Source organism: Podarcis bocagei (genome assembly GCF_964188305.1).
Source record: "Podarcis bocagei genome assembly, chromosome: 6".
NCBI lineage: Eukaryota > Metazoa > Chordata > Lepidosauria > Squamata > Lacertidae > Podarcis > Podarcis bocagei.
Genome location: NC_138130.1, coordinates 39,538,060 through 39,552,188, shown reverse-complemented (window position 1 = coordinate 39,552,188; position 14,129 = coordinate 39,538,060). Strand labels below are relative to the sequence as shown.

The 14,129-nt window shown below is 42.9% G+C and overlaps 1 protein-coding gene across 4 annotated transcripts in view; it reads right to left on the bottom strand.

The window, feature by feature from the left end:
• FRMPD4 (FERM and PDZ domain containing 4) overlaps positions 1-14,129 on the bottom strand; it is a 204,125-nt gene that overhangs the window by 71,738 nt on the left and 118,258 nt on the right. For all 4 annotated transcript variants that reach the window (XM_081196990.1, XM_081196987.1, XM_081196988.1 and 1 more), the window contains exon 2: positions 6,095-6,208. In XM_081196990.1, coding sequence (XP_081053116.1) covers positions 6,095-6,208 — 114 coding nt within the window. The remainder of the gene's footprint in view (positions 1-6,094; positions 6,209-14,129) is intronic.

The window sequence follows — 14,129 nt, the reverse complement described above, 5'->3', positions numbered from 1 at the left end:
TAATTGCCAGCAAATTAGCTGCTCCTCAAGCAGAGATATTTTGCCACCTGGAGAAAAGGATAAGATGGTACCCCTTTCTGCATTCCTCATATTGAAGCCAGCTGGCAGCTTAATCTTATTTCAGCACTGGTAATGGGACAGAACCCTCTCCCTGTATGCCACCCCCCTCTCCGTGGGGAGTCCACAGAGCAGATTTTGAGGGGTCAGGGTGCATCAGAAGAGGAGAGGGTAAGTTCTGATGAGCAGACAAAATCCTTTGTACTAACATAAGCATTTCATTGAATACTGTCCAATATGGTTTTCATTAAATATTCTAAATCTCCACATTCACTTTGAAGTTATATTCACCCATCTGAATTACTGAATGATCAACAGCTGTATGAGTTTACTGACACCACTGACAAATATTGTTTGAAGTGAGCTGAGGTTATATGAAAGCACTGTGCATCTCTGGAATTTCCCCAGAATTATGTAATGACACAGAACGGAAAGTTTCCAAGTTTTCTATAAATCATGTTGCTCTGATCTCACCAAGACAGAGGCATCTTCTAAACTGCATCTGTGAGGCTTTTGTTTAACTTTTCTAGCCTGTAAATTCTTAACTGTTAGCTTGCAGAGATCGGCACAGTAACTGACATGATGTGGACAAAGTATGTTTAAAGGGTAAAGGGACCCCTGACTGTTAGGTCCAGTTGCGGACGACTTTGGGGTTACGGTGCTTATCTCGCTTTACTGGCCCAACCAGAGGAGCACACGGAAATGCTGTTTACCTTCCCGTCAGAGTGGTACCTATTTATCTACTTGCACTTTGTGCTTTCGAACTGCTAGGTAGGCAGGAGCAGGGACCGAGCAACGGGAGCTCACCCTGTTGCGGGGATTCGAACAACTGACCTTCTGATCAGCAAGCCCTAGGCTCTGTGGTTTAACCCACAGCACCACCTGCACTGTTTAGCATTGTTTAGCAATCTCTCTCTCTCTCTCTATATATATATATATGCACTGAAGGTATAAAGTATTCTAAGAAAATTACTGCATAGAAAGTTCATTCCTTATTAAGCCTGTAGTATTTGTTTGTTTATTTACAATCAAAGTATTTGCAAAGGATGCACATTCACTTCAAACATCATTCAGAACAACACTGGGTCTTTAAAAGAATTGTACTGCCCATGTAAACAAGCCTCAGGGATATTCAGGATTACAGGTGTTAAGTAACAACTGGGAGTATCCCTGATTCTGTGAGCAAGACAAAAAGCAGCAAAAATATATTTAAAAATTCAAGCAGAATAAATATTTGGGCCTGATATTAGGAAAAGCAGGCAATGTATAATGCATGCCCAATAAAATATATGAAAGCAACACAGCCTCAGAGCTGGAAACTATAAGTAGATGGGAGTCAAAAACCTTGACCTTCTCATTTGTTCACTATTGATCTTGGAGCATAAATTGATGAGTATGTTTGTGAGCCTCTGTGTTGAATACTGTAGGTATTATTAGTAGTTAGGGAGCATCGCCTACCAGTGACATGCCATTAATAATATAAATGATGGAGTTTGGCTCTCTCAGAGCCAAGGAAAGCTGCATTCACAATAAAGAAAAACAAAACAAAACCCATTTGGTTGCATCTGCTTGGGTAATTGCATGGCTTCTTCAAGGTGCTAAAAGAAATACAAGGCAGATGCAACTAAAGAGCAAAAGGAAGCATTGTAAGAAATGTACTACTTTATTATAATTCAGTTCTTTGGGCTATATATGAAATTAAATTCTATCACTGTGAGTCCCAGTGCAGAGAAATGAAGGCTGTTGTGTCTGAGAGTTTCAGTACCCAACATAGAAGCTTTTGCATACTCATCTGCATGGCTAGAGAATTTAATCCAAATGTCAGACTCAATACTGAAGACTGCCAATACTGGTCACAAACCACTGTGCCCTTTTCATAATACTGTTGTGAGTTTGGGGCAGGTGTAGGCTGTATGCCTGAGTCCCTTCTAATTCCTAAACGGCCTCGGTCCAGTATATCTGAAGGAGCGTCTCCACCCCATCGTTCTGCCTGGACACAGGTCCAGCGCCGAGGGCCTTCTGGTGGTTCCCTCGCTGCGAGAAGCCAAGTTACAGGGAACCAGGCAGAGGGCCTTCTCAGTAGTGGCACCCGCCCTGTAGAATGCTCTCCCACCAGATGTCAAAGAGAACAACAACTACCAGACTTTTAGAAGACATCTGAAGGCAGCCCTGTTTAGGGAAGCTTTTAAAGTTTGATGTATTATGGTATTTTAATATTTTGTTGGAAGCTACCCAGAGTGGCTAGGGAAGCCCAGCCAGATGGGCGGGGTATAAACAACAACAACAACAACAACAACAAACTTATTATTATTATTATTATTATTATTATTATTATTATTATTATTATTATTATTATTCCTGGATCCAACAAGGGTTCAATTGCTGGAATAGCCAGGCAAGTTTCTTTATAATGACCCCTAAATATGGGCCATTAAGATAGCAGACAACAAATGGGTGGGGGTCCTTCCCTCACCTGGCTGTTAGTGTGAAGTACAAAGGCCAGAGTTGTACAGTGGTGCCTCGCAAGACGAAAAGAATCCATTCTGTGATTCTCTTTGTCTTGCGAAGCAAGCCCATTGACGGATTAGCGGATTAGTGCTATTAGCGGCTTTTAGCGGCTTATCAGCTTATCGGATCAGCTGATAAGCGGCTTAGCGTCTTAGAAAAAGGGGGGAGGAAAAAAAACCTGCAGGAACTCGCAATACATTTTCGTCTTGCGAAGCAAGCCCATAGGAAATTCATTTTGCGAAGCACCTCCAAAATGGAAAACTCTTTCGTCTAGCGAGTTTTCCGTCTTGCGAGGCATTCGTCTTGCGGGGCACCACTGTATGTGAGAGCTAGAAGCAGGCTAGGCAGCTGAGAGACAGAGCCATGCTTGATATCTGCTGGAATCCAAGGCTGTGGCCATAGGAGAAGCAAGAACTTCTTGGGTCATTAAAGCTATGAGTTGATCTACAGTGGGCTTAAGTTGTATATACGTGTAAATAAACGATATATCCTAAAGACACAACAGTCTCTGCTGTTCTTCATGCCGAGGAAACTGAATCTGGGAAAGCACCTGGAACACCTGGAATCTCACACCACTCGGAGACTGGGATGGCATGCAACAATATACTCCTTCTCAGAAGAGGTTTTCAGTCCTCTGGACACTCCCACTAATAGATGGAGCAAAGATGATTTCCCACTTACCCCTGCAGTCCCTTACACTGGCTTACTTACTGTTCTAGAAGGTATTCCAACTCTCTGATGAATATTTCTGCGGGGTGAAATTAGTGACAGAGAGGAGGGAGGTCCAGTGAAAACTACCTATACCTTTACACGGAAACATGCTGGAAGTGTCCTTCTCATGAGTAGAACCCCATTCATGGGATCCTTGAATACAACCCAGCAGCATCACTAACAGACCCAAGCCTTTTAGACCTATAGAGCACACTTCACCATGTAGTGCTAACGCTAAACTCAGGTTACAACAAAACCTATGGATTTCACCCTGTTGGTCAAAAAAGAGGTAACAGAAACTGAGAATGCCCCCCTCCCCATAGGCTCAGAGTGCTCTGGGGCAGTGAAGGCTAGTCCATTAGGTTGAATGGGACACTGCCTGACCCACCTCAGCCTCCACCTGCTTGCCTTCTTACTTACACAAGGACAGTGGGAGCCTTTGGCTCTGGTTCCACCCCATTTTGGTCTCCTTGCCCTTCTACCCTACCAGTCTCAATGGGCACCGCCTACCACTGCTCTGAGGTATAAATAGCATTTATCTATCCCAATCCTTCTGTTTATATCTCAAAGCACATTCACCCCCCCCCCCAAAAAAAGAACCCTGGGAATTGTAGCTTGTTAAGGGTTCTGGGCATTGTAATAATACTAATACTAATACTAATACTAATACTAATACTAATACTAATACTAATAAATTTTTATTTATACACCGCCCTTCCCGGTTCAGAAAACAGGGTTCAGGGCGGCTAACAATAAATTTAAAACACTTAATTGATGCAACAAAAAACAGCATAAAATACAGTATACCATATTTTTCGCTCTATAAGACGCACTTTCCCCCTTCAAAAATAAAGGGGAAATGTGTGTGCGTCCTATGGAGCGAAGACGCCATAGCCCCGCGACCCTCTCCCGGCTGGAGAGGTGACGCGCGGCTATGGCAGGAGCCTCTATAGCTGCGCGTCACCTCTCCAGCCGGGAGAGCGCGCGCGGGGCTAAAGAAGCCATAGCCCCGCGACCCTCTCCCGGCTGGAGAGGTGACGCGCTGCTATGGCAGGAGCCTCTCCGCTGCACCTTTCCGCTTCTCCCTGACCTGCTCTTTGGGGCTGGTGGTGGGCTTTCCCCCCCTGCCAGCCCCAAAGAGCAGGTCGAAAAGAACCTGAAGCCTGGAGAGCGAGAGGGGTCAGTGCACACCGACCCCTCTCGCTTTCCAGGCTTCCAAGGTAGCCGCCTGAACGCACCTTAAACGGCACCTTGTTTTAGAGTGGGAAAACAAGAGGGGGAAAGTTTTCCCCCTCTCTGCGCAGCGCCTCCTGCCGCTTCGCTGAAGGGGCGCTGGGCAGAGAGGGGGAGAATTTTTTTTTTCTTGTTCTCCCCTCTCTAAAACAAAGTGCGTCCTATTGTCCGGTGCATCCTATGGTGCGAAAAATACGGTAAACTGTGAATAACAATAAATTCAGAATTCAAAAATCAATTTAGGGGGAAAATCCACCCAATAAACAGTAGATGATCACCAGGGCTAGCTGGCTAAATTAGTCCTATTTGGGCCAGCGAGGAGACCAGGGGAGAATTAGCTGTGGGATCCCAGAGTGGGTAATCTTCACAGAAAGGGGAAGAGGGGAAGGAAGGGGAATAAAAGATCAGGCTGAGTTCAAATTGAAAGCCAGGTGGAAGAGCTCTGTCTTACAGGCCCTGTGGAAGGAAGTTAAATCCTGCAGGGCCCTGGTCTCATGGGACAGAGCATTCCACCAGGTCGGAGCCATCACTGAGAAGGCCCTGGCCCTGGTGGAGGATAATCTGACTTCCTTAGGGCCTGGGACCTCTAAACTGTGATTATTCATGGACCTTAAGCTCCTCTGTGGGGCATACCAGGAGAGGCGGTCCCATAAATACGAGGGCCCTAAGCCACAAAGGCTTTGTAGCTGTGTAAGGGGTAAACTACAATGTCCAGGATTCTTTTTTGGGGGGGGGAGGGGGAGGAATACGCTTTAAATGAGCTTTAAATATATCATGCACATGCAGTCTTAGAGCTCACTCTCAGTGGATTGGTATTAAGGTACGTTTGGGCTTTTGACGCACCTGACAAAGCAGAAGTACAGCAGCAAAGCACGTACAGCCGCCCCTCCCCCACTCCCCCAGCATTTGTATGTCCCTCAATGTACAGCCACTAGGAACAGAAACCTCAAAAAGGAGATGAAACAACACACATTCCTTCCTTTTTTTATTGTCCCTGTTCTGGAACACCTTCTTCTTTTCCCCCTTTCAGCTGAATGCTTTGAGTAGAGATCTCTTTTACATTCAGAGTGCTGAATATATGGCCTTGGCCAATTAACTGTATTTCAGACATTACCTCTGCACCCCGGGACCTTCAAATCAGAAACGCTTATTTGAAAACAAGGAGCACTCAGGCACACAATGGAGAACAGCAAAACCAAAATGTAACATGCTGCACGCTTGGTTAATGAATTCAACAAGCCTACACCTTGTCTGAAGCCTTGCATATTTGCTCAGGAACAACCTGACATAGGCACAATGGACATAGGAAGAAAAGTAGCTGTGTTATATTGGTGAGAATGCACTAACTTCAGATGAACAGACTAACAGAAAATATGTTTGACATGTTTTAAATATCCAGATTTCAAACACTGAGATGTTGTTGTTTTTTACAGTACACATGTAAGACTCTTTGTGGAAGATGCTGTATACAGTTCATGTTAACATATAACCTATTGGCTAACAAATTTGCAGCTAGCACATAGCATACTTAGGTTTAAACTCTACACTTCAGTCTGCATACAAAACTCATCAAGCAGCAACCTACTTGAAGTAGTCTCTCCCATCTCTGTTTGCCGTCATCTCCCATCCATAGGAAGATCCCTGGTTCAAGGTCCAGGTTCCTGAAGGGGGAGGCCAGCCTGAAGACTTGGTTCTGTGGCTAAAAACAAATGAAAATCATTAGTATTTCAAAATGAGCCTGATCCATTCAATCCAACAGTGACTTTTCTGTATTTCTGAGTGCAAAGTGAATTCATGTTAAATCCTATTATATGTGTGGAATTGTGACATAAGCCAGTAATAACTAACACAAGCATAACACACTTTAGGACCTAAATGTTTAGATGCACTTTGTTGAATAATCATCGGACTCCTTGTTTTATTAAAATCTAGACTTACTTTGATTTTGGCAGACCAAATTGAACATTCCAACTAGCTTTTCACCTGTGACCTTAAAGAGAGGCTGTTTCAAGAAGACTCTTTTGGGAGGTTCATATAACCACCCTTGCATATTAACAATGGGAACTGTGTGAAGGGGCCTTATATACATAACAATGCACATAAATAGGGTTCCTTCAGGGAGGACCAGTGTGCACCTACAACCCTTTCACACAGCTGCCAATCCATGGCTTGTGCATATACCCCCATAAGTGGCAGAGTAGCTGGTATGACCCCCAAGACCCACTCATGGGCACCTTCAACACTTGGGAAGGTTGTATGAACCTCTTCCATGTTGTGCACACATGATAAGAAATAGACCTAAACTGGGTTTGGGGAAATACATAATGTGAAGTAAGAACCACTCAGCTTCTTCCCCAGTCAATGTCGTATTGAGTGCCATCATGCTTTCCAAGTATTAGTCACCTTAGACCATTTCCTGAAGAATGAAAGGATGAATAAATCATGAATAGATTCATCAGAGTACACACTGTAGGAACATGGTTCCACAAAAGAGCCTTTGCCCTTCAAAAAAGGTGTCACGGTTGCTAAAAATCTCAACGGTGGGGGGAGTGCTCTTGAGCTCAGGTCCCACTGTAGGTTTCCCACAGGCATCTAGTTGGCCACTGTGAGAAAAGGATGCTTGACTAGATGGGTCATTTGCCACATCCAGAAGACTCTTCCTATGTCCTTACGGCATTGAGCCATTTCTAAGGTGCTGCTAAAATACATATGGCCAAATCTTAACTGCAGTGTCAATTTAATCTGGATGTGCTCAGTGCAGAAGAAAAGCAGAGAAAGACAAAAATAACTGAGCCGAACTGGATACCCTCCTGATCGTCTTCTTTTTTAAATAAAGAAAAAATCAGCACAAATTATTTAAACACTAACATAATTTATCTTCACTCTTCACATCCGTAATTATTAGTTACTTTACAGGGATTTATTTTGCATTTCCCATTGCTGGATATAAACAGTAGCAGGATTATGTGATAATCTCCTTTGAAAGCAATCCTTCAAACGCCCAAGTGCACCACTCAGAGGCTGTAAAATGTGCACAACAACTCTCTGTGTTGTATGCCAGTGTTTACAATGCTGTTGTGTACTTAGAACTAAAAGAAGCAAAATTACTCATGTGGTACCCTAGAAGTCTCCATACACATTAATGGCATAGCTTCTAGGAGAGAGGCTATTGTTGACTGCTTTGCATGCAGAAAATCCCACGCTCAATCTCTGGCGTTTCCAGGTAGGGCTGGGAGATACCCCTGCATGAAACCCTGGACAGCTGCTGCCAGTCTGTGTTGACAGTACTGAGCTAAATGGGCCAACACAGACTGAGGTCAGTCAAAAGGAAGCATAGCTAAAACTACAGAATTCACCAGCACAAAGATGTAGCGATGACCGTCAACTTGGATGACTTGAAAAGAGAACTAAACAAATTCACGGAGGTCAAGGCTATCAATGGCTTCTAGGCATGATTGCTGCATATTAACTGCACGATCAGAAGCAGTAACCTCTAAGGGCAGTTGCTGTGGTAGGTGATTTCCGAACTGCTCTGAGATTTTACTGGCATATGCATGAGTTTAAATCAATAAAATCCTAGGTATGTTTACTCAGATGTTTCATTGTGACTGAGGAGTTGGGTAAAGCAACCCAAGTCCCACTTCTGCCAAGCTGGGAAAGGGGGGCTGGGTTGAATGAAGGTGTCCCTCCATCTAGCTCTTCCAGTTAAACCAGTTTCCTACTGGCTGACAACAACGGACTGATGAAATTCTCACTCCATCAGTGTGGCAACTCCCCCTACTACCAGCAGCACCAAGCAGAAGGTCCTGAAACAGGGCATTTCAAATTCTGCAAGGACTGAGCCACCTTTCCATTTACTGGATCCTGAGCTAGTCTTACTGCCACTGCACAATGGCATCCAGAACAAAACAGCCCTGATAACTTTGCCCAATAGCTCTGTAAAATCCACACTGGCAGGGAGGGGGAAACTGTATCTTAAGCCTGTTTAGTGCAGAAAGCTAAGAAGCTGACCTTTGTGACAAAGCCGTTTATGACACCATCTGATATAAAAAAGGACTCCAATCTTAGTATACACTGCTCAAAAAGGAGGAGTGAAAATTTAAGGCAAACAAAAAAATGGCAGCAGTAAAAGAAAACTCATCTCGTGAGGTGAGATGCAAAGAAACAGTTAAAGATATAACACACTGAAAAATGGCATTGTTTCTGTGGAAAACAAGGAGGACTCACTCCTAAATCTGCTTTCATCACATGCTTTGATGTGTTATATTCTCTCCATGTAATCTTCAGGTTTGATCCGACCATTAATATTTACAGTCGTATCAATTATGAAATAGATTCAGGCACTCAAAACTATGACAGTAGTAGTGATTGCCACTGAAAATGTTCTTGTATGAAGGAAGAAATAAAAGATATGCTGAAAACTATGCTGCAGATGAACACAAAAAAAAATATACATTTCAAGTGCATTTAAATTAATACACCTTTAATATGCTTCTCTGTTCTTGTTTAGCATCATCTGCTATAACTGCATTTCAGATAAAGATGGCTTTAATATGGACGTACAGATCACCTTATAAAGAAGGAATAACAAACAGCACGACAACATTTACAATGTTCATTCCAGCATCATACACAGCATGGTACAAAGTACTGTCTTTCACAGTTCCTCACATTTTAGCAGATTTTAGCAGCTTGCCCCCCAGAGTTTAGAGATCTTCCCTGAGGAACAAGGATTGATTTCCACTGAAAACATATATGCCAAAGCTGTAGGACAGCAGTTCTCAAACGTTTTGAGACAACTTGGAAATTGTTGAGGGTTTCAGTAGACCACTTAATAAACTTCTTTTTGTTCTACAAATCAAAGTAGTATGCAACACATATTTTAAAAAGCAGTTTTGACTTTCTAATGTGATGGATATGTTTGTTGTCAGTGTAGGCCCTAACATTAGGCAGAGCAAAGTGGCTACCTGAAGTAGCAAATTTGAGGGGGAATGGCAGAGAATAATGGCAATATATTTGAGTTGTGTGTGCCGTGGGACCTGATGACACTCCCTAAGCTAGCCTGCTGCCCTCAGGTTGTGGCAGATATCTCCAGAACGGGATTTCTCTGTATGAAGTTTACAATGCATTTAACTGAAACACTTCTTTGATCCAGCCTGGATTAGGAGGGGAGGACACCATCTTGTCCATGGGTAGACAAACTAAGACCGGGGGGGCCAGATCTGGCCCAATCGCCTGCTAAATCTGACCAACGAATCAGTGTGTTTTTACATGAGTAGAATGTGTCCTTTTATTTAAAATGCATCTCTGGGTTAATTGTGGGGTCTACCTGGTGTTTTTACATGAGTAGAACGTGTGCTTTTATTTTAAACGCATCTCTGGGTTATTTGTGGAGCATAGGAATTTGTTCATATTTCCCCCAAAAAAAATATAGTCCGGCCCCCCACAAGGTCTGAGGGACAGTGGACTGGCCTCCTGCTGAAAAAGTTTGCTGACCCCTGATCTTGTCCTTTGCCTCCGACAAAAAAACTATTTTGGGATTATGGGCTGACTCTGATTTTGATTCTGAGTAGATTCTGTTCTGAGTAGTTGATCTTTGTAATAAATCAAAGAGCAGGACCAAATGAATATGTTTTTGACTGTTCTGCAAACTTTCATCATACCACCAGTCTGCTGACCACCAGTGGTTCCTGGAGCACAAGTTTAGGACCTCTCCTTTAGGGAGGGTGGGGGACACACAAAGTGCTTCTATGTTAGAAAGCTAGTCATCATGACAATCCTTAAGTCCATTCCTGGGGGGCAGGGGGGGCAGTGTCACTGTCCCAAGCAACATTCCTTACTTAGGGGTTTCAAATGTCTTCACATTAGTTACTGCCTTCTCCCCCAGCAGTTTTTCAACTCCAAATTATCTCCTCTAATGTTGCTTTTATTTAAGAAAATAAGTCATTTGACTCCTTTAATTAATGTACAGCATAGGCAAACTCTGGCCCTCCAGATGTTTGGGACTACAATTCCCATCATCCCTGACCACTGGTCCTGTTAGCTAGGGATGATGGGAATTGTAGTCCCAAACATCTGGAGGGCCAGAGTTTGCCTATGCCTGCTGAAGATATGAAAGCTTCCTAGCTAATATCTATTTCTATGGTGCTCATTGTTTATCTCACTGCACAGAGATGCAGGATCCTGTGCTTAAAGAGGTCACCACTACACATGCCTAATGATGCACAAGATGAAGATTTGTTTTTACATCTTTTCACAGTTACTGACAGCACTTGGGAATGGCAAATTGTTGTTTAGATAGTCAATGTTTAGAGACTGTCAGACTGAGTTGTGATTACATTGAATATACAGCGGATGTAAATATGCCTATGTTGACTTCAATTAAAGTTAATTTTCCTTACTGAATTGTTATTAAGCAGGCTAGTTCATGGTTGTTGTTGCTGTTTAAAAAAAGAGATAGTCTTTGAACAAAAGAATTCCCCCCCCCCCCCTTTCAAAACATACCAAGCTATCTGCCTCACTTACGTTTCAAAACTATGGCCCTGCTAATAAAAAGAGAAAAGAAGATGATGGCGACAGGGGGAGAAAAAATAAGATCTACTCTAATTATACAACATATATACACAACTGTAACATCTTGCCATTGCTCCGCGCCAGGACCCCTTTGAATTTGCTGCCTGAGGCAGCCACTTCACTCTGCCTAATGATAGGGCTGGCCCTGACACACTGAGTAATTCAGAGTCCATCTCTCCCCAAATTGCTTCTCAAATTCTTCCCCATTTAGTGCTGAGTTATCCCACTTTGCTGATAATATTAGGGACCGATAAGAGCAGTATCCTTATGAAAATGAGCAGGCTTCTTGTTTTCGAACTGCTCTGAAATTGGAGCTTGAACATGCTCTAGAAGTGGGGATTTCCCCCCTTAGTTTCCTTGGAAGTTAAGAATTTCAGAAATACAAAGTATTCTCCCTGCTACCGATATCCGAAAAAGATTTTCTAGCTATTTTCTTGGTAGCATATTGACTAGAAAACAGGAGTTGTTACATGATGGATATACATACTGTAGGAAAGCATTCATCTCATGAAGCTTAGGAAAGCTTATGACAAACTACAAATGTTTATCAGCTTGTACTGCTGTGACATAGGTTTCTTGGAAATCATAGGCTTTCTAAAAACAAAAAAGGTACTAAGAGTTTAAAAAACAACTCTCATTTTTTTAAGCCCCTTGTCATAAACACAACTCCCAAGATTCTTAATGGACTCAACACAGAGTCTAATAGACCCTCAGATCCCCTTATGAAACTACAGTTATAATAATAATAATAATAATAATAATAATAATAATAATAATAATAAAAATAATAATAATAATAATAATAATAATTTATTATTTACACCCCGCTCATCTGGCTGAGTTTCCCCAGCCACTCTGGGCGGCTTCCAATCAAGTGTTAAAAACAATACAGCATTAAATACTAAAAACTTCCCTAAACAGGGCTGCTTTCAGATGTCTTTTAAAGAGAAGATAGCTGCTTATTTCCTTCACATCTGAAGGGAATGCGTTCCACAGGGTGGGCGCCACTACCGAGAAGGCCCTCTGCCTGGTTCCCTGTAACCTCACTTCTCGCAATGAGGGAACCACCAGAAGGCCCTCGGCACTGGATCTCAGTGTCCGGGCTGATGATGGGGGTGGAGACGCTCCTTCAGGTATACAGGACCGAGGCCATTTAGAGCTTTAAACGTCAGCACCAACACTTTGAATTGTGCTCAGAAACGTACTGGAAGCAAATGCAGATCTCTCAGGACCGGTGTTATGTGGTCCCAGCAGCCACTCCCAGTCACCAGTCTAGCTACTGCATTCTGGATTAATTGCAGTTTCCGGGTCACCTTCAGAGGTAGCCCCACGTAGAGTGCATTGCAGTAGTCCAAGCAGGAGATAACTACAGCATGCACAACTCTGGCAAGACAGTCCGCAGGCAGGTAGGGTCTCAGCCTGCATACCAGGTGGAGCTGGCAGACAGCCACCTTGGACACAGAATTAACTTGTGCCTCCATGGACAGCTGTGAGTCCAAAATTACTCCCAGGCTATGCCCCTGGTCCTTCAGGGGCACAGTTACCCCATTCAGGACCAGGAAGTCCCCCACACCCGCCCTCCCCCTGTCCCTCAAAAACAGTACTTCTGTCTTGTCAGGATTCAACCTCATTCTGTTAGCCGCCATCCATCCTCCAACCGCCTCCAGGTTCCCTGGCTAAAGGAAAATACGGATAATCTGTAAGTCTGTAATATCATTAACCCCTCAGGTGCCAAAGCACTTTTTATTCAGAAGTTCTTGTAAGGAAAGGAATTATTATTTATAGAGTTCGAAAATTCAAATGCTTTTTAAAAAACAAACAAACAAAAACGCTGTTAAAATCATACGTCACCTCTGAGGCAGTCTTTTGACACCCTTATTTGCTGTTTAGCTGAGAATGTAGAAGAAAATATTGTAGGGGGGAGTGGAGGGCTAAAATCAGTATGTGACAAATGGGTACCGCAGAAACTGCCCTATTTTCAAGCTGAAGGGAAAAGCTTTGAATGATGCACCATAAGGAGTATTAATCTTAAACAGCTCATTCTCTTTTCCTTTTGAGGAATGGGAAAGTTAGCAGGCTCTTTTCACCCCTGCAGGAAGAACGACAAGCTAAAATATTCCTTCAGGCACCCAAACAGGTCATTTTCACTTTTACATATAGCAGAATGATTTACTGTACAAAGCCAGGGATACATTTGCTTTGTTATTGTTTCCAGCACTGTAGAATTTAGGGAGGAATGTGAGGGAAGAAATGGAAGCTCTCAGACCAACTAAATGCATAAGGTGCTCGGAGCTCCTGTAAATCTGCACAAGGCAGGTCAGATTGAGGAAAAAAAAGACAAAACCATTTTTATTTACTTTTTCTTTTGGAAAAAACGACCTTGTAATAAATTCTGAGGGGGGCAGGGGAATGAAACAAAATGTGGAGGGCTTCAGAATTGGCTGCTATCACAGGCTCTCCTGTGGTGATTTTGATTTAAACAAAATAATTGTGCTTATTAAATGAGTCACTACTGTGGAGCTATGAGCTTTTACTGATTGCCACTGATGATCTGCTGGGAAGCTACGTTGTTTATTTATTTGTTAATTTACTGAGCTGGGCATAACCTCTTTGAACCTGGAAGGCATTATATAAATGCTAAAAGTTATTTTGTATTTAGCACTTGCGCAGAACCTCTGGAGTGTTCAAAGTGATTTTGGGTACATTATTTCAGCGGTTCTCTTACCACCTCCCTGTAAGGTAGGCCTGCATTATTATTCCCATACCACAGAATATTAGCCTTCCCCAACCTTGTGTTTCAAGAGGCTGTTGGACCACACATCCTATCTCAGCCAGGCTGGCTGGGGATTAAAAGAACTGGAGTAAAACAACATGTGAGGAACGCTGCCATTGTGACTGCAGAGTGCTTTGTACTGAAAGATCTCTCAGCTATAATTTTGGGCACAACACTACAGGGTTGTTGTTTTTTGCAATTTCCAGATATCATGTATCACCAGGGGAGGGGGGAAATGATTTCATAATAGACTTCCATCAGTCTAAACCAACAA